General features: G+C 42.8%; 1 protein-coding gene across 1 annotated transcript; it reads right to left on the bottom strand.

Moving 5' to 3' along the window:
- Window positions 1-2,738: 2,738 nt before the first annotated feature.
- On the bottom strand, window positions 2,739-16,349 carry LOC146869318 (keratin, type I cytoskeletal 12-like). Its single transcript, XM_085648578.1, has 8 exons — window positions 15,902-16,349; window positions 14,780-14,862; window positions 11,756-11,912; window positions 9,015-9,173; window positions 8,459-8,584; window positions 6,118-6,335; window positions 5,820-5,869; window positions 2,739-3,415 (listed from the first exon to the last, which is right to left on the bottom strand). The coding sequence occupies exons 1-8, from the start codon at window positions 16,271-16,273 to the stop codon at window positions 3,318-3,320; spliced, it is 1,263 nt and encodes a 420-aa protein (XP_085504704.1). The 5' UTR covers window positions 16,274-16,349; the 3' UTR covers window positions 2,739-3,317.
- Between the last annotated feature and the right edge of the window lie 10,003 nt (window positions 16,350-26,352).

Raw genomic sequence — 26,352 nt, 5'->3', positions numbered from 1 at the left:
CTGTAACATCCCCCCATTTTACCAAAAATAACGCCACCCGGTCTTGCTTCAAAACCCTCAATGGGAATGGCCTCATAAATCTATTGTCCTCCTTGAAATTCTCCAACCACTTCTACGATCCCCTCCCCTCCAATCTCCTAAAGGAGTCCATCCACCTCGTACTCCCACTGTGGACTAGGGTAACCAATGCTTCACTCTCGATGCTCCATACTCAACAGCCTAAAAAGTTGCCAGGTCACCTCTATTCTAAAAAAACAGACTCTGACCAATCCGACCCCAACAATTACCACCCCATCTCCAACATCCCTACTTTAGCCAAACTCTTAGAAAAAAGTGTGCACTCACAGCTTCTCAAGCACAACGAGCAATTCCAACATCTCAACCATTGTAAATCTGGCTTCTAATCAGATCATAGCACTGAAATGGTCATGGTCCACATTGTCGATGATGCCTTCCGCTCACTCGACCAGAACTAATCCTGCCTCTTGAGCCATTTGGACCTGTCAGCGGCCTTTGATACTATCAATCATGCTACCCTTATAAACCTTCTAGAACACAGGATGGGCCTCTCCCGCACCATGCTGAACTGGTTCCCCTCCTTTCTTCACAACAGATTCCAGCACTTTCCAATCAATCACACTCTTTCCGGTCCATCTCCATTGTCATTGGGCATACTCCAAGGCTCTATTCTCTTCTCAATACTATTTAACCTATACATGGTGACTCTAACTGAAATCCTCAAACTGTCCTACATCTCCTACCACATGTATACCCACAACACCCAACTTTACATGAAAATCACCTCCCTTGATGACAAATATACCCTCAAAAACACCCTGATAAAGACTCAACAATGGCTGACTCTAACTCAATGCCCTTAAGACTGAACTCTTTCTGATTGCACTGCCCACCTCCACGCCTAACGCCAAAGACTGTCTCCCTCTTCTTACTGCCTTGAACTGCACCCCACACATCATTAACTCCGCGAAATCCCTTGGTATAACCCTGGACAAAGACCGTTCCATGCAGAAACACATCAGCACCATCACTAGAGGAGCTGAGCATCAGTTGCATATTCTTAGGAAACTAAAACCTTTCCTCCCCCCGTGGCGGACTTCACAACTATGGTACATGCACTTGTGCTATCGAAATTGGATTCCGGTAGCACCTCCCTGGTGGGGCTCCTGAAAGCCTCCCTTGCAACATTCAAGGCTGCACTGAATGCTGCAGCTAAGCTCATCACAGGTTTAAAAACATGGTTATATCACTTCTGACCTTCAATCTCTGAAATGGCTACCCTCAAAAGCTCTTTCTAGCCATCAAACTCCTCTCATACTGAGGACTCACACCCATCTACCCTAGATTGGTCCCTCCTTTGTATTTACCTGCTACCTCTTATATCGCTGTAATATGTTCTAGCCCTGGACTTGTGCTACATTATGTGTTCCTATTTCCTTATTTGCCATTAGTCGATGTGTATATATCTGTAAATACTGTATTTTTATTTCATATTATTTTTTCCTTCTATCGGATCCCTTTTCTTTCTACACTATTTGTAAAGTACTCTTTCGTCCAAAGGGGTCTCTTGTTCAAACTATACAAAACCCCAAAATAAATAAATAAATCGCTAAGCTAAGGAGAGGTGTGACTATTTTCAAAAGATTACAACTATAACTGATGAGAAAGAAATTAAAAACAGGCTCTTGTTTGCTATTATTAGCTATTCATTATTGTTTCACATTTTTAATGTGCACCTGTGCTAAAGTGCTGCTTACTGTTAAAGTAATGGCCTTGCATCTTTTATGATCTATTTTAGTATCAAAGAAAGCCTTACACATTATACATTCATGGCTGTGTCATAACAAAGCAGAGCTCTCATATATCTAAGTTTACTATGCATATATCCCGTCTCAAATGTAGAGGTGGCGAGTTCATGTTCTACAAGAGGCTGTAATAAGGTAGGATTCACCCAGCCCTTTACCAGTTAAGGAAGCAAGTGCAAAACGGGGGCAAACAAAACAGATTCCGCAGCAGTTTTGGCAAATACAATTCTCCCGTTCAATGTGTACCGCAGTCATAGGGAGCTTGGTGAGTTGAACTGGGTCACTCCATTAGAAATTGTAGGTACAGTTGTTTTAAATAAAAGTAGTCAGACATGAGTACAAGGAAAAGGAGATGTCATGGCACCACAGACATTTTTTTGAATTTCATATTATTTCCTTTAGACTGAACACCACTCACATTCGTATGCAGAGTTTTTCCCTTTCCATTTTGCAGATTATTTTGATTAAAAATGGCAAAGACATGCAGAATTATTTTTCTGCTGGTTAAACCTTAGCCATGTAGACTGTTGTAAAAGTTCTTGCAAACGTTGCTATTAGGAATGTAAAATCTGTGCAGAATTGTTCTTGGTATGTCAGTAAGCATAAAACCTTGAAGAGCATTGAGTGTACTCACTCTGTACATGAGCGCGCGGTGCATGGACTGCACTCAAGGGGAGGAGACCTGTGGCTGGATGAGGTACACTCTGCCACATGCCCTCCTAGGCTGAGCATATATTCTTTGACTGCTTCATCAATAGAAAATTCGGGAAACAATTTTCTAAACCTAAGTTCAGTCCACCTTAGATCCCATTCAAACGAACTTCAAGAGAATAAAATAAAATTAAATCTTTTCAATAAATGAATAGCAAAGTTGGGCAAGTGTTTTCTACACATTTAGTAACAGAAAATACACCCTTTTATTTAGCATTCAAAAAGATAGTTTATTGGATAATAATAGAACAGAAACAGAGATTTGTATTTTATTGCAAAGAGAGGTGAAAGGTCAGAGATGAAAACCCAAAGAAAGAGCCTTGGCACAGTGACCAGCCGATGCCCCTGCTGAGGTGGCAATGTGTGCTATCTCCACAGGTACATTTGCAAAGGATATGGCACATAAAATGCTCTCCATTGACCTAAGTTTTGAAGGTTAGTAACCAAAAATTGACTATTCATTGTCAAAGTAAGAGCGCTCGTCCTTGGTCAATGCCAAGCCACGTGATGACCCTCTGGGCGCCCTCTCGGTTTTCTTAGGTGTCCTCTCATTCAATGTGGGCGTCTCCTCGCTTGCTTGTATACGCGGGATGCTGGTGTTGTGTTGCTCAGTGTGTTGAATTGTCCAACACATTCTATGGCTATGTTTGATGAACCCCCCTAGGAGAAGCAGAAGAACGGGAGGGGTGGTACTATGGAAGGTGGTCCTCCTCCCTGTCTGGGCATCTTGCTGTAGGTTTCCTGGTACATCAGCGGTTTCATAAGCAGAGACCCAGCTTCTGTCTATAGTTTCTGTTCACTTTGTTTCTCCTCTTGTGAGACTACTCTGCCATCAACCACTTCCTGGACGATGGTCTTCACAACGCGGCTTCTAACTGGATCTGGGGTTGAAACAAGAAATGAAGAGGTGAACAATGCAATACAGGTAGTATACCTTTAGAGGAAAAGATTAGTGCATAAAGGTAAGAGAGGGTGGTGGACATGTTGGATAAAGTATGGCATTCTGATCTCATTTCACAAATCAGGCATTAGATTTTGTCATCTCCATTGCATCAATTTTTGTACCTAAATTAAACATAGGTAGGGAAATAGCTTTCTAAATTGCGCCCGAACGGTTTCATTTAAAAAAAAGCTCAGAATTAAACTGGTCAAAAGTAATCATGTCTGTTCCTCATGTAAATGTGCCTTTGTGAATTTCCTAATTTTGGTGTCTGTATCTTGTGAATGGTTTAACATTGAAAATGTGCTTCACACACCATTTCTAATAATGAGACTAAACTTTAATTTTCACGTATCGTTGGCATTTGTATTATTTGAGACATTTATTCTAGACGTAAGCCCCTAACGCGAACCATCACATATGTCTCATTTGTGAGCGCTTTCAGGCTGGTGCATGTCCCATATGTGATGATAGTATTGAAAATTGTGATATAGTGCTTGTCCACTATTGCTGTTCTTGTGGTGGTGCATTTATCTTATACACAGTGACGTCAGTGCATATGCTTTATGTCATTATTTGATGTGTGTTTTTTTCCTTTTTGTAACCTTGCTAATGTCAGTACCCTGCCTGAGGGGAACATTCTACTTAGTGCATATGTCCCTTGTGAAAATTACAATGTGTATACATCTGTCTTGGGTGAACAATCTAGTGGGTGCATATACCTCACGTGGCACTAGTGCATGTGCCGGCCACATTGGAATGCTCGCTTTGCTGATGTAGCACCTCTGCAGATCATTCTAAAATTGCTACACGCCACTCCTTCGAACATGCTAATATTGGTGCATGTTCCTCATTGTTGATAAGTTTACACTGATGCATGTGCCTCTTGAGAAGGGACTAGTGAGTGAAAGTGCCTCATATGCAGGGTCTCGTGTAGAGCAAGTGCCTCATGGTCATTTTCTAGTTGGTGCACATATGTCATGTGACTATTGTCATTGGTGTTTTTCCATCATGTAACTATGAACTTTGGTGCATGTGCCACATGGGAACATCCTGATTGATGCATATGATTCCTGTAAATGTTCTAGTTGGTGCATGCACCGTGTGTTAATGTGCTAGGTATAAAGGCAGTGGTGTAAGTAACTCACGCGAAGGCTCTCCTGATGGCGAATGAGCTTTATGTGAACTTGATCGTTGCTGAATGTGCATTGCTGCCTGTATATTCTATTTGGTACATGTGCAGAATATTTACAGACATGCAGGTACAGATTCTAATACTGACCAATATTTCTCATGTAAGCATCCTGTTATTGCTGCGTGTCCCATCATTGAACATTCAATCATTGGTCCTTTTATGTCATGTGACCATACTGACCTCTGGTTCTAACATGCCTAGATCAAGATGGCTGTCTTTACATACCTTGGTCATCAGGCCCTCTCCGGAGGCAGCTTTTCTCCACCCCATAGTTAAGCAACTCTCCATGGCAAAAAGGAGTGAGTGAGTGTGTGCTTGAGGGAGAAAGTACCAAAGTGTGTGATAAAAGAAGGAGCGAGAGTGGGGCCTCTACTGCATCAGATGGATTGAGTCCAAGCTCTGCCAACAGTTGGTGGTTGCAAGTAAATTCATTCATTTATGATGAAAGAGGGAATTATAATTCCAAGAGGGAGTATTTTAATCAGGCAGTAATAAAATACATGTTTCACTTTTCAAGAGGAGGTTTTTCCAACACGTTTGTGGGGCAGTAAATAATCCTCAAACCAAAATCCCAGGATCATCCAATTATTATATTATTTCTGTTTTTTCCATCCTTTTTATTCAGTGACACATTTCAAGTGCTAAACAGGCATTTATAACTTTTTCATTTCATGCATAGAACTCATGCCAACATATCATCATAAAGCAGCAATGTAACATGTGACTCTAGCACTGTCGGTGAAAAGGAAAGTAGAACAAGATGGCCGCTTACAATGTTAACTTTAGCTTTTAAAGTTGGTAATAGGGGCCAGAGGTTACCTTGCAAAAGGTAAAACAACTAGATGAGTGCAGCATGTTGTATCGTGGGAGGGTTAAAGCCACAAAATGCGATTAGGCCTGCTTGAGCAATGCCACCTCTGTGCTTTCTAATCTATATCTAGAGACGTTAGGCAGTGCAGGACCAGTCTTTGGTATCTGGTGGGATGGCAAGAACTACAGCTGCCACTGTGGAACTAAGTGTCCCACACACATCCTTGGGCAGTGAGGCTTTATTATACCAGGCAGAACTGCAAACAGGTGGGGTTATGGCAACAGAACCCACCACTGTCACATCTAGCCATTATCATAACGCAAAAGAGGGCACCCTTACCTTTAGATGAGTGAGAGCCAGAACTCTTGGGCTGTTGCTCGATATAGCCACTGAAAGGAAACAACATACATACACATGACTGAGAACGCGCTTGGTTTATAATCATTCTATAAGCAATGTTTGATGTCTGGTGTCATTAGTGGTTTCAAGTAAGGTTTTTGCCAAGAGCTTTCCTATGTCACTTTTTTGGGCGAAATAGGGCTTCTCTCTTCCCTGCAATGGCACCCCAGGTAAAGGTATTTGCCTGGAACCAAAATATTGCTAAAGTGTAGGTGTTCAGGATTTGCCATCGTCTTACCTGCCCTGACCGTCCAGCAGGCGCCGGTAGGTCTCAATCTCCCTCTCCAGCCGGCTCTTGATGTCCAGGAGTTGCTCGTACTCTGCCATATTGTTCTCCATCTCTCCCTTGATTTGCGCGAGCTCCTCCTCTACTTGACTGATCTTTACTTGAAGATGTGCCAGCTGGGCACAGTAGTTGCCTTCTGTTTCTGCCAAGCCGGCTTCAAGGGATTGTTTCTGCCGGTAAACAAGACAAGAAGGACAGGCGACACATGGTAATGGAGTGTGTTCTAAGTGGCACTGGGTTGTATGTCTGAGCATGATGAAGAATGGTTCCAGCCCATAACCCTGCCCCAAGTTCAGAGTAAAATACTGCAATCAGGTATGTTGAGGTGTGAAAACTCACCAAGCCTGCCTTGGATTGGGATTGAAAAACAGGCATATGCCAATGAAACACATGCAGTAGACGTTTGCGACCTGAGAGATTACTGCCTAAGCCCGAGAAGAGTCCAAGTTGCTATTAAGGCAGCATGGGAGCATGTTGAATAGATTCCAACTCTCATTTCCTATCATTTAGAACATATATATTGCATTTTCATGCAGTAGACACTGAAATATTGACCATAAGGACTGCTTGCTTACTCTCCAATTCGTCGTTACCCTCACGCTATTATTGAGCGAGTTGTGTCCCATAACTTAGGAAAGCTTTGTTTAAGCACTGGATCTATGCTTTGATTTCTTGTATGATTGTTAGTATACTTTATAGTTTATGCATGTGTACAGTTTTGTTTGTTCCTGGAAGTTGGGCTTAGTCCTTACATTTACTTAATTTACAAACATTTATTAGCTTCCCTTTTGGAGCTGTTAATGGCCCTTGACTCAGTTGCTAGAACTCTTTGGAATCTCTTTTCAGACCTATGCTGATGACATGTCATTGATTGTCAGACTAGATGGTAAATAAAGGAGCCAGCCCACACCTTCAACATGTACCTAAGGAAGGTGGCACATTGGATGCACACTGACTCCTTCTCTCTTAATGAGGGTAAAACTGAGGTTGTAGTGTTCGGGCCTGATGCTAAGTGGACCGCCAAATGGTGGCTGAAGGAGCTTGGAGATTTTCCTGTGCCAGTGCCTCCAGCACGCAACTGGGGTGTGGGAATAGACAGACTTCAATTTTGAGGCCGGTGTGGAAAATGTATGTACCACCAGTTCCAGATTATTGTATGTTCTTGATAGGTTCTTGCCTTACATACCTAAGTCTGCTAGAAGAGATATGAGCAGCCACTTTTCACCTTTTGCAAGTACTATTGAAATTCTCCTCTAGTGGATGGGCCTAAATATCTTATCCATTGCCTCCAACTCCTGCGGTACCTTGCTGCTAGGCTAGTTGTAGGCCTGAAAAGCAATGCGTCTATTACTGCATATTTAGACAAATGACATTGGCCGCCTGTTTACGAAAGAGGTTTATTGAAAGCGCTTTCGCTCTTTCATAAAACCATATCAGGTCAATCCCAAGACATACGTGATGCCATTTTTTCATTGTATATTCTTGGCAGAGCACTGAGATCTTCCAGCTCGGGCCAGGACAACGTAGTCTGGTAGTTCTCACAGCTAGAATTTGGAATTCCCTACCTCCAATCATTGGGCTACAATCGGAGCTGATGCCGTCTAGGAAAGTGGTCAAGACCAATATGCTTGACCTTAGGTTAGGAAATCTGTTGGTAATGCTACTCTGTCTCTCTCCTGATGAGATAGCTCATGCATCCTGCTTCTCTAATCTACCTTAAGCGCTGGTACACTTCTAAGGATGTGGCTGCTTGAGCTCTGTCAATGCAATCAGTCGATCAATTAACGGTAACACTCAGTAGTTGGCTACTATATGTAACATCCAGATTGGCAGATCAACACCTGATTCCGAGACAAATTGGCTTGTTTTTGAGATTGCAAAAAATGAGATTTAAAGCCAATTCAGTGACAGTGTTCTCACTAATACTGCTAGGGCAGCCCTGCCAAATATCCCTTTCCAAGCGTGATCAGCTGCTCCAGTCCAGAATTTGTCTTTACATTCTATGACTTGTAGGCACATTTTATCCCATTATAAAACCAGAACTACAAGCTCCAGAATGCAAAGAACTAAACATATCTGGACCAGCTACCCACTCAAGGACCTAGGAAACATGGCACTTATGTATCTTGCCTTCATTCTCTTGAGAATGACCTATGTGCTATATAAATGGTGCTTTCATCATTATCCTGTTCTTAAAGCTCTTCCAGGAGAAATGGGGCACCTTATATGCTTGGAAAGATCTTGCGCCCTTGAAGTATCTTTAGAAAGAACTGGAATAATTGACACAACTTACCATTGCCAGAGCTGCCTGCAATTCAATTTCCAAGGCCTGGAGGGAGCGTTTCAGGTCGTGAATCTGACTCTTGCTCGACTGCACCTGCTCAACCCCGGCAGAGATTTCTTGCTTGATGGCATTGCTCTAAGAGACAGCATGGGTGTGAGTGTTAGTCACATGTCTACACATCACAAAAACTGATGGATGAACTGCTTGACTCACCCTCTGCCAGTGGTAGTCATCTGTGGTGCATTCCATTACATCATCTTTCAACTGTCTCGGTCATTACAGACAGGGGTCAACCATATGCTAATTGGTATTTAGAACACACCTCCTCCCAAACCCAAGGCATCAGCATGGACCAGTCTGTGGGAACTCAGAATGGCTGGTAAGCCCTGAGTAGACTAGGTGATAATTTACATAGAGTCTGGGTTGGGACTTACTTGGCAACATCATTTATGGGCATTTCAGGGGACATTAATTGGTCAGGCAATATCTAGGTTTCCCATAGTTCAGTCCGCCCTATCCCACCACCCGCAAGACATGCACCAAGCAGCTTATCTCCCCTCCTCACCGCTTCCAGGAAATTTGCTTCGGCATCCCGGCGATTCTTTTCTGCCATGTCCTCATACTGGCTTCGCATGTCGCTGAGGAGCTTCAGCAGGTTGATGCCTGGCGCTGCGTTCATCTCTACGCTGAGTTGCCCTTGGGTTCCCATGAGTGCCTTCATTTCCTGCAGGAGGAGTAGCAACATATCAAGGGCAGGAATCACAGGCAGGAATACATGAGTTTGAAAGACTACACGGAACAGTCACCTTCTGTGCTCTTTGTATAGTTGCTTTCATAGAAGTCAATTCACCAAAATGCCAATCGTAACAGAAGTGACATCATGCATAATTTGATCCCCATCAGCATTTCAAGTGTCGCCAGTTTCCCACCGTGGGCCCCTCAAGAGCCTCGTCTTAGCCCGCGAGTTGAGATGAAAGGGGCAATGATTGTGCACCTCAAACACAAACATGGTTCTTTGAACTATATTTACTTTCTTGCTCCCGTTAGTTTTGATCCCTCAGACCACTGATGCCAAGAGTAGTGCCAGGGGTACCAAAGGGTTATTCTGTAGTTACAGCTGCCATCCCTAGTCGCCACTAATTCGCATCCATGTTTGCTTTCAATAAAACAAATCATAACCATAGCCCCATCATTGGTATCGTTGGATTACCAGACACCAAATACTCCTATAGAGCACAGTGTCGTCACTGGTTTGTAGCAGCATCTACTTTTCCAGAGGGGATATGAGTATATATTGTTTCTAAATTATAGCATTCTCTTTTTCCTTTTTAAGTGACATACTAGGCATTACCCTAAGGACATATTTTTGGCATTTTGACAGGAGCCTGTGAATTATTTTGTCTGACTTAATGATTGTAATGCTCGAATAAAAAGAACAGGAATGGTAGGGGAGAGAGGCCTGACATAAGGGCAATGGTTTGAATTCATCTAAGGGTTAAGAATGTTCTTCGCGGGGAAGGCTATTGACTACAAAAAGGAAGTGCAATTGTTGAGTTAGAAGGTTGTGAGCTGTGCTGGTGAGGAGACACAGTCTAGTTGTGGGAAACGGCTAAGATTCATTGACCGCTGCTGACATCTGGTGTCACTGTCAAATCAGAGGTTCAAAGTCCTCTACAGCCCCAACTCTTCCTTTTAATCTTTTGAGGTTAGTAAATTAAGTACCATCAAATGTGGAAATGGTATCTACTGGAGCATCTAGAGGTGTGATGTGAGAGAAGATAATGTAGTGCAGGGGAAGAACAGATACTTGATTAGAAACAGGTATGTCCGTGAAGGAAAAGACCTGACTCCGGTGTGACAGGATGTGGACCTGACTCCGGTGTGACGGGATGTGGACCTGACTCCAGTGTGACGGGATGTGGACCTGACTCCGGTGTGACAGGATGTGGACCTGACTCCGGTGTGACGGGATGTGGGTCTGACTCCGGTGTGACAGGATGCGGGCCTGACTCCGGTGTGACGGGATGAAGCCCTGACTCAGGTGTGACAGGATGTGGACCTGACTCCGGCGTGACGGGATGTGGACCTGACTCCGGTGTGACAGGATGAGGGCCTGACTCCGGTGTGACAGGATGCGGGCCTGACTCCGGTGTGACGGGATGCGGACCTGACTCCGGCATGACGGGATGTGGACCTGGCTCCGGTGTGACAGGATGTGGACCTGACTCCGGTGTGACAGGATGTGGACCTGATTTCGGTGTGACAGGATGTGGGCCTGACTGCGGTGTGACAGGATGCGGGCCTGACTCCGGTGTGATGGGATGCGGGCACTAGTAAGCAGAAGATGTGGCGAGGGGTTGACTATGGTCTAGCAAGAAGGTGTATCTGCCAAACAAAGATTTCATCAGTAGGACCATGGGTTCTGAAAATTACTGAATTATTCAAGTGAATGCTTGTCCTCCCTTTCATGATATCTCCTCCACCCAATCATCACATTTACAAATGCCTGTAACTTGTCCAAGGAAACAACAGCCTAAGAAACAACAGAGCCACCAGCCCAACATTTCTTGAGAGTATAACAATATGTTCTTCTTGGAGCAAGTAATGTAATGCTGTTCACTTCGCAGGTGTCTCAGGTTTGCAATGCACACCTGATCTGATAAACTGTGTGCCAGTGCATTGGTGTTAGGTGAATAGTTGCTTAAGAAATTACCTTCTGCCACACCTTTCCCTTGTATCTGTTGACTCAGCCTTGAGAGATGGTAATAATTCATACTGTTTCAAGGCAAAATGTAAGAAATAGTTGAAATGTGTCAAATATTCTCTACATCCCTATTGCAACTTACCTTGTGATAACGAACAAGAATTCTCTGAATCACTTAGTAAACTGCTAGATCTGGAATGGAGGATTTGTTCAAAAGCACCAATTTCAGCAGGAGAATGTAACTAACATGGCTTCCCACAGTTCCTGCACACCTCAGATTTTTGTCTTAAATGCAAACTCACACTCTCCTGCATTTCCCCACCTAAGACATTTATAAGATCCCTTGACCTCATTTCTTGTCAGGGGTTAGCAAAATCGAGTTTATCATATGATATTGTGTGCCATGCCTTTGAAAAAAGCTCCAAACCAAATCACGAAGATTTTTTTCAAAGATTTTTCTAATACAGACATCCACAATTAAGGAAAAACTCTGATGAATCAGAAAACAAATTTCAAGGGCATGTAAAAAAAAGTTTTTAGCCTCCATCTATGTCAATACCAGCACTTTCATGTCTCTTTAGAAGTACAACAACTGCTTTTACCTCTTCATGGTTCTTCTTGAGGGCAGCCAGCTCCTCTCTTAGACTCTCAACTTCTCCCTCAAGGTCAGACTTGGATAAGGTCAACTCATCCAGCACCCTACGAAGCCCGTTGATGTCCGCCTCCACACTCTGGCGCAGGGACAGCTCATTCTCGTACCTGGAGAAAAAACATGAGTAGGCATGTGAGTAACGGGCAAAAAAAAACCATCTGAAAGAGCAGGTTCCTACAACTGAGGCTTCAAGCAGGTAAATTAAAGATTGCAACAGCACAGTGCCATAAGCCCTGTGGCATTTCAAATGTACAACTAAATCCATATGCTTTTTTAAAATAAAAGATGTAGAAGTACGATACTGTTGGTGACATCTATAACAAGCGACTGATAAATAAAATGCCTCTATTGGAGGGTTATAGAATTTCTCTCTAAATACCCTTCTGGTGGTTTTGGTCTTTAAATGCGAGATCATTTTCATACAAAACTCCCAACATGCAAGTTAGACATGACTGTGGGAAATTCAAGTCTACCAAATCCTTCAGGATCAATAATAATAGTTTCTTCATTTTTGCAGTAAGGTAAAGAAACACCGTTTAGATTGATACTATGGTAAATGTACCTGCGGCTAACATATGACTTCCCTCATTCTCAACCAGTACCACTGAATGGCTGATTAGGTAAAACCAGGTGATTTCCCCTAGATAGAGTGTGTAGTAGACACTGTGTAAACTCTTCATATTATTTTCTTAAGGTTGAGCAATGTGACAATATGTTGCTTGAAATCCAAATATGCAAGGACAAGTGCATTTTTAGGAATGTTCTGTAAATTGACACCTTTGTTCAGAATGGTTTAAGTCTCTAAATGCTGGTCTTCTGGTATTAGAACAAATCGCCTTAATGTAGCAGAATCAAGTTAGTTGTGTAATGAGATTGTGTTAATCTTATACGCAAGGGAAGCTGTTCTACATTCAGAAGACATTTCTAGAGCATATAATTATACAGCTTAGCTATCCAGAGAAGACGGGGCAAAGCATTCCATCCCGTCTACCCTCATCTAAGTCCTCAGTATGCATTTACAATAGATCTCAGTTGATGAGATTAATTCAAGAAAGTCACCCATCTCTGTGCTTTTGTCAATGAGCTAATCATAAACTTGTGCTTGTTTCTTGTCTAAGGTTTATTTCACAAGTGGAACGACTGGAAAATGTAATTTATAGATAATGCCGAGCAAAATAAATACAGATATTCAAAGTCGACATCATTGCCCTATTTGTTCTTTTGAAATGTATTTGAATTGGTCATATTTCTTACATACATGCTTTACAAAGCATGGTACGGATTGGATGTGGTATAGTGAGGAAGGTGAGTGAGGTGACTAGTGGTGATTGAGATAAAAAGCATGCATAGAGTAAATGACCCTTGTGTGGCAAAAGGGTGAGATGAAAGAGTGGATGGAGTGAGGTAATCAGTCATTTGGGTGTTTGAGAGCTGAGTCCAGTGATAGGGCTCTCATCTCAAGAGCAAACATCTCTGTGACTCACAAGGTATATTAAGGATAGAAAAAATGTTTTCATTTTGCCAATCGCAGATTTCATCAGTATGTACCTCTAGTGATTGTGTGTAAGATGTGAGTGGAGCAAAGCCATGGATTATTTTAAATACTATTGGCCTGATGTAGAGTATGGCAGATCGGATACTCCATCGCAAACATGACAGAGGGCCTTGTCCTCCAAACACAGTTCTGCCTGCTCTACTTTGTCAGTCTTACTATCAGGTTTCCGATATCAGTGCCTCTGCTGGCTCCACTTTCAGAACACTTACTCCACCTGCCAGACGGAGTAGGGGTGTCAGGGTAAGGGTATGATACCACACTTCTTATTTAGTGTGGACAGTCTAATATCCTTTTTTGGTTTCGCCTGCACAGCGTTAGCGCTGTGCTTGAGAAATCAATTGTTTTTAATGTAAACTTAAAAGGGCCTTACATCCCGCCTCCTCTCTTTCCTGGCTTCTCATTTGTTCCTGTGCATGCCACTTACCTTTCCTCCATTTGTATTAGCTTTAGCATATTTTCTTGCATTTACCAATGCTTGTACCTCCTCTGCTTCTCATATCACTTTCCTGCTGCCAAAATACTGTTAACTTCTGCTTTGGTGGAACTATATTTCCATTTAGTTTTGCCGTATACTCTTCCAGCATATTTATATTTCAATTTATCACCTGAGAAATTAAGTGATTTGCATAGAATCACAGGATGTTGAGTGGCTCTGTCGAGACTCGAACCGGGATCCCCAGCTCTCGAGTCAGCAGCTCTGCTCACTGCACCACATCCTCTCCACGCCCATATTATCTGTCAGGAAGCTCTTTCCTTCTCCCCGACGATAATTGATGAAAACAGCACTTTATTATTCACATAGGCGAAACTGATGCATTAGCAATGCTTGTTTCTAGCTTTCATGAACAGGGAAAAAGTAATGACCCCTGGGACTTCTTCTCCCAGGGTGTTTGGCCTATTAGCATTTTGTTTTTCTAGAAACAGAATCCTGCTGCTTTAGGAGTCTGTCTGAATTACCAAGGTGTTCTGCATGGCTGCTTAAAAGATGTGGTGGCAGTGGCTCCTCTGCAGGCGCAGGATCACTGCTGGACCGGCCGCGATCTTGTAGTATGGTGGGTGGTAGTCCGGTCAGGGTGGGGGGGAGATGTCCTCTGCCACCCTGATGGATGTACGGCCACCTATGGAGGTCTAATTCAAGCCCTCAGGTTTCCAGGGATCGGTTATTCATGGTTACCAGACAAGGGGAGGTCTGGGTGTGTCTGGCAAGGTTAGAAAGCGCCCATGTGGCAGCGGTAATAATCTTCTCAAGGGGAGAACACATATTGTGACACAACAATCGAAAGGCTGTTACAGTAAACACATCTACTGTAGATAAGGCTATGATAATGGATGGCGCTGCGGAAAGGGAGGTGAGGACAGGCAAGAATACGATGCAACTCGGACAGCTCTGTCTGTGGAATTCGGAATTGATAGACTTACTTCAGTTTGAAGTCGTCCGCAGCCAGTCTGGCATTGTCGATCTGCAGGACAATCCTGGCATTATCAGTAGATGCGGCAATGATCTGGAAGACAATAGATGGTCACAGTGGAAGGTCATGGAGCATCAGGTGAAGGGTCATTTCAAAAAGGACAATGAATTTGACCTTCAGAAAAAAATATGCAATAATCTTCCTGGAAAATAATGAAAGTGGAGTTACATTTTTTGATTACGTGTTCATGACAAGGAGTATCTTTGCAGATATTTGGAGCAAGCACATAGTACCCAGTTCCCTCGCTCCTTTTTTTGTTTAATAATATAAGCACCACCATGCAGTATCAGTAGAAACAATGCGGACTCGTAAATCTAGGAATTTGTGTTTCGTCTTCCCTTTACATAATGTCAGTGACACTGACTCTATTGAAGAAAACCAAGACTACAACTGAAAGAGTGGATTCCATGAACGTGTTAAATGACAGCCCGGGACTTTAAACATAGTGATGCATGGAGCCACCTGGAAGCAAATGAACGGCTCAATGGTCTCACAGCCAGGCAGTCGCACACATTTGCTTGCTATTTATCTCAGATAATCATGCAATGAACTACACTGCACTGCCCCCTACCCTCAATCCAATGGAACTGTATCTGCATTTTAAAAAAAAAATTACAATAACTGCAAATGTACAAATTAATATGATAACGTTAGACTTTTGGCTCAGCCCTATACAAACAGCAGGAAAGATCTTAATAATCCGGTCTTTACCAGCGTTTAGTCGCAGGTTCATTGCAGGAACGTGTGGGTCCATACATATGGTGTGTGGTTGACATGAGTTGCAGTGACGCAATAAAGAGTGAGAGTGACATGTTATACACATCTGGAGAAGAAAGTGTCTGTACTCTAGAAAAAGCCCTATCTGGAAACTATGAGAGACGACTCCCCCGCATATTTAAAAAGTAAATAACCTAAAAAGTAAATATGAATTTCTGCATTAACAACTGCAATGCAGCACTACCAAGCAATGATTTAATCGGGTTTATCCTTATTCCAAGTTTTTAATGGTTTTAATGACTGCATGGGTGGAAAGCAGGTGGGCAGAATGGCTGGCCTAGCAGGACTTTCCTACCTTTTTTTGAAGATCTGCAATTATTGGATAATATCTGCTGTAGTCTTGAGGTACTAATCCTGCACGGTGCTTTTCATACCATTCCTTGATTTTGTTCTCAAGCTCCACGTTGGCACTTTCCAATTGTTTGACTTTCTCCAGATAGGTAGCAAGGCGGTCATTAAGGTTTTGCATGGTCTGCTTCTCCCCAGCAGAGAGGAGGCCCTCGTTGCTGAGATAGCCCCCGCCAGGTCCACCACCGAAGCCACCACCATAGCCCTCTTGGAAACCTCCGCCTGCTCCAATACTGCCTTGGAAGCCACCAAAGCTGGCTCCACCGCCACCACCTATTGAAACCCGACTAGAACTAGCACTATGATGGAGGTAAGACATGATGCTCCCGAAGAACTGCTGCCCTTCAAATTGCCACAGAGGAGGAGAGTAGAAGGTGCTGGTGCAATGGCTGGATTTCTGAGCCTTTATATACAAACCCTGGTGGGTGTTTCATTTCTATGAGTAAACTGCTAAATCAACAGTTTTGTTTCCAGACCAGACTCTCCCTCTCATCACCATAGGTGCAATTAATTAATATTCAAGTCTTGTTTGGCAGATCCATTTCTCATCAAATTGCGAAAAGCCTCAGGGTACATGCTATCATCCCCACGAGACAAAGCGGGTGGGGCAACGGTAAGCATTTACTTTAATTAGGTAATTTTATAAACATTTTTTTTAAGGATTACGCACCCCTCATTTCTTATAGCTTCAGTTGTACGCCTGGAGTAATAACATGAACTTGGCAACAGCCTCTTTCAAGTGTACACGTTGTGACAAATGCGTTAGAAAAGATTAACACATCAATCTAGAACAAGTGCCCTGAATTGAGGCATCCCGGGGTGCTGAAAGATTCTTGCAGTTTTTGTGCTGTAGTTGATGACAAGTTGGTGCTCTGAAGTAACAGAAAGCAGGCTTGTAGCACTATGTAAGACCAACTAATGAGAGAATACATAAACGTATATTCAATCAGTTTGTAACACTTGGTGGTATAGGCTCTTGTCCATTTAAGAACCAGTTCTCAATAGCCTCTCAACAATCACAGTTAATAAAGGGGGCGAGGTTTAGTCTCAAGGCTATAGGTATCTAGGGGCAGATTTACAAGCCACCTGCGACACTTTTACGCTGCTGTTGTGTCACTTTTATGACGCAGCAGCGTCGTAAACAATGCCCCCCGTTGTGACACGTTTACAACGTGAAGCATCTATGGAGATGCGTCACGTTGTAAAGCCCCGTGTCACATTATACCTGATGCAGGTATGCAAGGTGGGCGTTCCGACTCAAGAAAGCCTCGTAAAAGTGACTCAGTGAAATCTACAAGATTTCCCTGAGTCACTTTTACGACACCACTGCGTCAAAACCTTACGCTTGCTTGAAGCAGACGTAAGGAGTGGCACAGTATGTTTGAAATAGGCCTTCCGAAGCATTGCTGGAGTTGCATCGTGCTTGCGACACGACTCCAGAAATGCGTTGCCTTTATGCCAATAGATGCGTCACGCATCTGTCAATCCTTGCGCCACGGTGCGCCGCATTGTAAACGTGACGCATCTATGGTGGCGCAAGAGTTTTTTTGTGTGACGCAAATTAACTGACGCATCTCTGCTAATATGCAGTGATGTGTCAGTTCTTGTAAATCTGCCCCTAGTGCCTAGCAGCCAATTTGCGGACCTTGAAGTCAGGCGTCCTGTGTGCTCACCTTATCAAATTTGTGAAAAATCACTTGAGTATTAGGCAATCACTTTATTTCCATGCCCGACAGTAATGTAAAATGGCAAAGGCCGCCCCTAAAAGGCGCCCCGTGATAACATCTTCTGGGGGTCTGAAAAGAACAGTTTGGGCCACTGTAGAGAGCCAAAAAAAAAAAAAAAGGAGGGCCGTCCTGTCCCCAGGATCGGTAAGCACACCAAAGTTGTTGCGAAAACTCCAGTCCAAACTGGGACCAAGTATTTTTTAACCTCCTCCTATCCAGAGGGAGGTAGGGGGCACCGCCACACCTCAGTAGGGGGGAAAACGGTTAAAAAGCCTTGCTGGCCCTGATGCTACTTTCTTTTGTTTAAGAAGATTTTCTCATTCATAAACATTTACACCAATTGGCACCAAAAATGGACAGCAATGGTGTAAAGTAAATCCATTTTCAAGTGTAATTCAGATTATGTCACCACTAGTCATCAATTTATATTGCTAAATCAGTGCACTTCAGTAACAAGTTAAACTTTGGAGTGAAACCATTTTGCTTTTGCAAACCGTGCAAATTGCTAAAATTGACTGTTTGCAAATGCCAAACACTCATCAAAGATTTATGAAAGGCTTTGCAGTCGCAATCTTAGGTAATCGCAATTTTTTGCAATTACTTAAAATAGCGAATGCAAAGAGAGAATCACAATTCGCGATTCAGTAAGCACATGTGGCAAGCATTTTCTAAATGCAAACTGTGGATTTAGGATATGCTATTACCATCGAATCCGAGTCAATGGTAACCATATGCAATATTTGAAAATGCACAAAACTGCATTTTTCATAGTGCCTTGCAGCATAAGTGCACTTGCAGGTACACATGTCTCTTTGGGGTGCTTCAGCGGGATCTCAGGCCCCTGGGCAAACTTGGTTTTGCATTAACTAATTTGCGATTACCAATTTGGTAATCGCTAATTAGCTAATGCAAAACTATTTGCATCTATGGGCCTTGTAGTAGCGAATGCAGTAGTATTATCTAATAGTGATTACCTAATTGCGATTGTGATCTTTAGCAATCGCTATTTTCTTACATATCAGTTTGCATTCCTTACATAGCGATTACCTAAAATTAGCTTTGTAATGGAATGCTGAATTGATTTTTGATGCGGCCCTAAGTTTTTTCCATTGTGTTTGTGTCTCCAACTATGGGGTCAATTAGAATGTCGGACGGATCACCACCACCCGCATGGCGGTGGCGATCCGCCCGATATTCTCTCCCACTCGCATGCTATTTCCCCCGCCATATTACTATGGTGGGGGAACCCCAGCGGACGGAAAGCCCGTCTGCCGGTTTTCCGCCCGGGCGATGAGTCGACTGGGTGGAAAAGGTTTTAATATGGTGGCGGTGTCTGTTAGACACCGCCATCCATATTACGATACACGCGGGGATTTGCCTTTCCGTGGCTTCGTTGCCGCCACGGAAAGGCATGCGGCCCTTGCCATTGGGGGCCCGTAGCAGGCCCCCAGGAATTTTGGGAAGGGTCACATGAGGGGTACCTACATTGGAACCCCCTGCATTTGCACGCACAACATGGCAGGCACCGCACAGTGCCTGCCACGTTGTGCATGCAAATGCAGAACATGCATTTTTGGCATTGCGGCGGGTGGTGCTGAAAACACCGCCCGCCGCAATGTTAAAAATGCAGGATGCGCTCGCCAGTGTGGCGGGTGCATCCTAATCACCCCCATGGGACCGCCGCACTTATGGCGGGCGGTCCCTTTTTACGCCGGGATGGCGGGCGGACTTTCCTAATGAAGCCCTTAGTCCCAATTTCATATTTTAATTGTGGTAAAGCTAGATTGCTTAGTCCCTTGTTGAGCTGGTTTCCAAAATAGCGAATAATCGCTCTTTTCCTTGTTTACCTGATGCAGAAATCTACTCAGTTTAAATGACCTGTAGCGCAAGTACCGGGAATGGACTAAAGTGGATTTACTGAACTTGTAAACCTAACACAAAACTTTATGTTGTTAACAAAGCTGGAATTCTTATTTTTCTATTGGGCTATCCACTATGCTAATAACAATGTTCCAGACTGGCATAGGATGTTTTATAGGAGAATTTGCAGCTTCTCTATATTTCTGTATATTGTATTACACGACTTTATAAAATAGCTCAGTTGCCAATTGCCAGATTGCGACATGTCGGTAGAATACTATGTTTTCAGTCATGAGATTTTCTTTTCTGAAAATAAATATTACCTTAATACCTACACCAATTAGACCAATTGAGGAAATTAAAACAAAAAACTACCAATTCCAGATTGTAGTATATTTTTGTAGAAAATCCCCCAAAAATGAAACATGCCTTCATGCTGACATGGAGTAATCAGATGTCTACTTGCTGCTAATTCAGAGCACTTATGCACACAGATTTCCCGGGGAGGAGTCATGCTATTGGATTAAGTTGTGTGCATGCTGGACTGAATTAGAGAGAACCAGCGACATGTTTGGAGCTAATTTGGAGTTATTGGGTTCTATATACTGAGTCACTCTATCATTCTGTCACTGTATCACTCTGTCACTCTATCACTCTGTCACTCTGTCACTCTGTCACTCTATCACTCTGTCACTCTATCACTTTGTTCCGCTGTAAAAGTCAGTAGTCTGCGACCTATTACAATCCACCATTTTTCAACAGTGTACTGAAAAACAATTGCTTTGGCTCATCTCTATTATTGAGACTATTTTAGAGTCTAGAGTTGTGCCTTGTGAGGGTTTTAAATGCAGGAGAGTGTATTGTTGACTGATTTGCACCTTTACACAAAATGGGGGCTACAGAATGAATAAATTTACATTTGATTGGAGCGATCTGCTGCTCCCAAATAAGCATCCTGGCACTATCAGCATGTGACATCGCAGCAACCATACTAGACCGTCTATTTAAATTTAGTGGATGTGAATTCTCAGGGACCAGAAGCTTTTTCCCAGCATTCAGCTGCAAGCAGCTGTTCTGCATGTACTTAGCAACTGCACTTTTACAGCTCTGGAATCTATTCTATGATTTTGTCTGCTTGTTAGCCAGCCAGCCGGCATCAGCTGAGTGTCATCCTTGTATGATAAAATGTTGAAACCTCAAAGTTCTGCAACTTGTGCCTTTGGGGCTAAATAGATGTTGAATAGGGTAGGGCTAAAGGCAAAACCCTGAGGGGCACTGAATCTCAACTCCCTGTAGGAAGAGTAATAAGGGGAGGAGTACATATTGATGTCTGCCTTACAGAAATCTTTTCAGCCATTGTCTAACCATATCTCTCACTCCCACTTTGTCCAAAAATTCTAAGAAGATGGAATGAGACACGGTGATGAAGGCCTCCAACAGGTCCAAAAGGATTACCATAACTTTATGGACCTGGTCTAGATTAGTGTTTATGAATTCAGCTGCTTTCAGCATGGTAACCTCTGTTCCAAAACCTGGACAGACACTTGACTGAGGCCTATGGAAAAGTCAGTTGTCTTCTAAGTATTACTGCAGCTGCTTTTCACTAGCTTCTCCAGCCTTTTGGAAAGACCTGGCAGCCTGAGATTGTTTAGATTCTGTGGGTCAGCATCAAGCCTCTTTAAGAAGAGCAGAAACTGTGTCCTCAGTCTGTTTCTAGAGATTGATTAATTAATGTGTTAACCGTAGGGTTGATAGTGGATGCCGCAAATTTTAGGATCAAGGGGAGGATAATAGAACCAAAGCTATAAGATAATACTGCCAGGACATAATCTTTTAGCGATTTTGTTTTCAAAAACACTGAGGCTGATTGCCTAATTTCACCCTCATCATTTGCCTCTCCAATTGTGTATATTTCTGAGTGTTACGAAAGGGACCATAGATATGTTCTACTTTCTCATGAAGGTAATCCGCAAAACTATTTCATAGTGCTTTAGTTGGAGGCACTTTCTGTTGGCAGGCAACAAGGGTGAGAAAGATTTTCACTATTTTGGGTCATGCAATTTGTACAGAGAAAGCCACGACGTGGACTTTCAAAAGGGACTTCCTGAAGCCCTTCAAAGCCTCTTTATATAATTTTTTGCCTTATAGTCATCATTTTCCTCCGGCGCGCATTTCTAACCATTTGCTGTTTTATTTGCCTGTTCTTAGAACCAAGGGGAAGATTGTTTCATTCTCCGTATCGGGCTCCTTCTTCTGGGCAATTTTGTTTAAGGCCCTAAGAAGGTTATCCTTGAATGAAGAAGTGTCTTTTACCAAGTTTCCTTCTAAGGAGATTGAACAGTGGGCAAAGGAATTAGAGATGACTTTTGGCTTGCAGTTTTGTGCGAGCGTAATGATTCCTGAAAGGGAGAAAGGAACTAAAAAATGATTAGACCAGATCAAAGGTATAGGGCTGCCCATCTCCAGCACTATGTAGCTGGAGAAAATGTAGATTTTTCACAGTGTGGAGGGCAGAAAGTCTGGATTTTTTTAAAGACACGGAGGATAAGATTACGTAAATCTAGAACTTCAATAACATTCAAGTAACATATAAAGTCCATCAGCACGAAGCATTCTCCCATCTTTGTTGAAGTTGTGCACCGAAAAAACTTCTGGAACTTTAGTTTTCCAAGTGTAGTATTTTCTATTCTGAAAGAAAAATTAAAAGCTGTCAGAAAAAAACTTTTCCCCACCAGGGAAGGTTTCAGCGATGGGATAATCTTAGCCTTTGTGTCTTTAATAAAATCCAGATTTTCTTCCCACCAGGCTGTGAAAAATCTACATTTCATTGCATGACACGGAGGCTAACATTATGTAAGTTTAAAGTGCATTTAATACATTATCAATAGCACTACTAAAAGGTCTAAAATAACAGCTTTTAAACATTGTTTAATTGGGCAAATCTGCAGTTCTAAGGATATTTTGTAGGCCTCCCCCTAGAAAAGAAGCTTTGGATGCTGAGGCCCCCCTTAGAGAGTGTGCACCAAATATAGTAAAGTCTATGCACACTTCTTTCATTACCTCTTTGAACCATCTAGCTAGAGTGGGGGATGAAACAGCCTTAGGAGGTGATCTATAGGATAAAAGCAGTTGGTTTGTGTTTCCTCTCAGTGGTGCAGTCTTTCTCTCGTATTCTTGCAAGCATCTCACCAGGCAAAGAAGTGTCATTTTGAGGGAAAAAAGGATGAAAAGTTAGTGGGTTGACCTTGTTTTTGTCCTTCTTTTTAGGTAGAAACAAACCCCTTCTGGTTGGTAGGCCCTATTGTTAATGTCTAAGACTTTTACATCTGAGGTTCGTCTAAAAGACACCAGGCAGAGTAAGACAGTGAGTTTGTAGGATAACTATTTAAGGGCTAACTTAGAGTTCTCACCCCCATTCACTAGAACTTGAAGAACATCTTTACGTCCCACAGAGCGGCGTATTTTGCGGAAGGAGGGTTTAAGACCCTATACTTTGCATAATGTGTTTGGTTAGTACGTTTTGTCCTACAGATACTCCCTCTGTGAGGCAGTGGCCCGCTGCGGTGGCAGACCTATAAACATTAACTGTTCTGTAAGAGAAACCTGATGTGAAAAGCTTGGATAAGTAGTTTAATATATGAACTAAATTAGTTGAAACGTGATTGTAATTCCGTTGAAGACACAAGCGAACCCATTTCTCTCTTGCCAGTCTATATGCTTTTCTTGTGCCTGGTGCCCATGACTCTGATATGAGTTGGAGGGCATCTGTTGAAAGGCCTGCGATCTGCCACTGTCGCCTGAAATCCTCTAAGCCTTCAGTGTTAAAAGGCCTTGCTCTAGAGGGTGTGGTTCTCCCTCTGGGCCTGTTAATTTTCCTTTGAATGTTGGCATTAGAACTGGAAGGTCTATACTCATTTCTAGTAGGATTGAGAACCATGCCTAGGATCTCCACAGGTGGGTTACTGTTACTAAAATGTCTTTGTTCCTGCGAGTGTGTACTAGTAGTCTGAAGGAAGGCATCCACTCCCAGTGCTTGAGGGTCCGGCTTCCAGCTGAAAAAATTGGGTAACTGAGTGTTCAATCTGTCTGCAAACAGGTCTACCTTGAAAGGTCCCCACATTGATTGGATGGAAAGAAAGATTCACAATTCCTGGAAAACTAATCCGCGACCCCATTGCTCAGGCCTGGAATATGTTCTGCTATTACTGAGATGTCCGTGCTTAGGCAGTGGTCCCTCCATCTTGTTGACATATCTAATTGCAGAAACTTTGTCCATTCGTAACATGACAGAGTATTTCATTAAATCTTTGGTGAAACAACGGATTGCAAAGGAGCCTGCTCGTAACTGCTAGTAACTCTGAACAGTTGATGTGTAATCCCTTCTCTTGATCTGTCCAGCGGCCCCCAGTTGTTGAGTTCCTGCATCTGGCCCCCCGTCCCTTCAAGCTCGCATCTGAGTATATCAATATCTCTGGTTCTTCCCTGAAAATCGCTCTCCCATTCCATGCTTCTGCATTCCTTAACCACCATTGTATTTCTTTCCCCAAATCTTAGTCTAGAGCAGAGGTCTTCAAAATTTTTCACTCTGAGCCCCCCCTAAGCAAAATGTTTTGAGGTCGGGCCCCCCTCCAAAACTTTATGACAAGGATTGTGGGAGCGGGAGGGACATGGCTGCGTGCAGGGAGCGGGGTTTATGAGATGATTTCAGGAATACTTTTTCTATAGCTTATGAATTGCACCAAATATGAGACTTATAAAAAAGCAAATGCATCAAACAAAAACACATATCACAAACAAACTGCTCCCCATAATTGGGGTGTTGTTAGCCCCTCACACTCTTTGACCCCAATGCAACTATACCTGCTGCACTAATGATAACTGCAGTCCTGACTAGCAGGCTATCTCCTTTGCCTTTTTTACCTCTTCCCCTCCAGGATGGATCATCACCTCTGTCCTCATGCTTGAAAGGACAATAAGCACTGATGCCCCTTTTTAAAAGGTAGACAGTCATAAATAACTGTGATGTAGTGGGCACCCCAAATCCCTGGACCCCAGTCCTGCTGCATCTGCTCCTTTATGATAACCAGCAGTGGCCACTTACACACTTGGCAGCAGTACCAGCTTCACTAATGAATGTCCCTTTAAAAAAAAAAAAAACACTTATATTGTCTCCTTTGGGGTATCTCTCTGAAGAAGTTGTCTCTGGCCATTTGTAAACATAAAAATGAGTCCGCATACAGTGCTCCCTATTCTTGGCCTTCTCTTTGACAATATCTATGAATCTCGCTCCTTTCCTCTGTCTCCTAGACCAGAGGTTCCCAATCTGTGAGCCGCGGCACCCTGGTGCGCCTTGAAAACTAAACAGGGGCGCCGCGAACAGATGCTGTAAATATTAATAAATGTATGTCCTCCAAGTCAAAGTCTCGAGTAAACTTTAAGCTCAAATTACAGTTCCGATTAGCTCCGGCGTGCTGAGATGCCAACGAATGCCCAGTGGAGTGTTCATCATTGGCTTTTTGGGTAGATCTATTCATGTCCACTTTAGTGCTTGCATTGAAATGGATGACAAATAATGTGATAAGTATACTACTCTACATTCACTCTACTGCTGCTGGCTTGCATTGGCACATTAACGCAATCTTGCAAAAGGTGTAAATGAGAAATATTTAATTTTTCCCCCGTCCATCACCTGTTCCACTTGGCTCCCTGGAATGAGCGCCTCTAGAGGCAATTTTTTAAAACAAAAGATAGTTTTTAAAAATTCCATATGCAGACCTCAGATTATTGTTTCTGCCTTTCTTAACCAATTCAAGTTTTTCATTAAACAGCTGTCATATTTTTATTTTGTTACATCTATGATTATATATCCATCTGCTTCATCCCAATTATTTTCAGGGTGGAAAATGGAAGTAGTTACAAAGCTGGGCTTACATCCCTTGACCCACAAAAAAAGTAAAATAATGGGGAGCCGTGGCCAACGGCCAATAGGTCAAGGGAGCCGTGGGTTGAAAAAGTTTGGGAACCACTGTCCTAGAACATTACTGTGAGGCCCCAAGGATAGAGAGCATTAGGGCTCTGCATCTGAATGCATCCCTGCTGGCATTCCACCTGCCACCCCTTGGACTCAGCTTTCACAAAAAAACTGCCCCTAAATGTTTAATACTGACTTTGAGATACCTCTGCCTGAAATCAAAGTGTGGGTGGTAGTGCAGAAAATTAAAAAGAAACCATGGAATTAGGAGTTTCTGCAGCAGCGTTTTCCACATAATAATCAGTGTACTGCATTTGCTACATAATCTGCAGATTACAACAAAAAAATCTTGATTCAAGTTCAAACGGAACAAAAGTTACTTTAAGCGTGACTAAGTGTTCCGGAGCACTGGAAGGCCTTTTGCAAAGATTGACTGGTAATCTTTTAGTTGCTTACTTCTGTATTTGGGTGCTACACTGGTACTAATGAGGTGAAATATTTCCCCTGACAGCGTTCCTGTGAGTTAAAATGACAAAATAATGAAGTAATGCTAACCACAAAATGTGGTGCATTGTGCCGCATAATTTACCTTTTCTTGCTGCATAATTTAGTCAAACCTCCCGCATAATGTTGTCCTCTTCTGCTGAATAATTCCAGTGGATCTGCTTAAAGCTTTATGGTGGCAAAGATCTATTCTTTTAAGATGTAATGTAAAGGAGTTATCAGCTGGGATCTGGAATAGTGGAGACACTTACAAAAATGTCTGCATTAGATACAGTTTGATTACTTATTACTAAAAAGTATGTTTTGTAAGAACGTGTTTATCTCAATCACTGCATC

Source organism: Triturus cristatus, chromosome 1_1, assembly GCF_964204655.1.
Source record: "Triturus cristatus chromosome 1_1, aTriCri1.1, whole genome shotgun sequence".
Taxonomy (NCBI): Eukaryota; Metazoa; Chordata; class Amphibia; order Caudata; family Salamandridae; genus Triturus; species Triturus cristatus.
Note: the sequence above shows the minus strand (reverse complement) of the source record. Positions and strands in the feature narration are given on the sequence as shown.

Coding starts and splice junctions, on each gene's coding strand:
- LOC146869318 (XM_085648578.1), bottom strand. CDS start 16,273: ATGTCTTACCTCCATCATAGTGCTAGTTCTAGTCGGGTTTCAATAGGT. Junction 8,585..9,014: donor AAGCAAATTTCCTGGAAGCG/GTGAGGAGGGGA, acceptor GCTGTCTCTTAG/AGCAATGCCATCAAGCAAGA. Junction 6,336..8,458: donor TGCAGGCAGCTCTGGCAATG/GTAAGTTGTGTC, acceptor GTTTACCGGCAG/AAACAATCCCTTGAAGCCGG.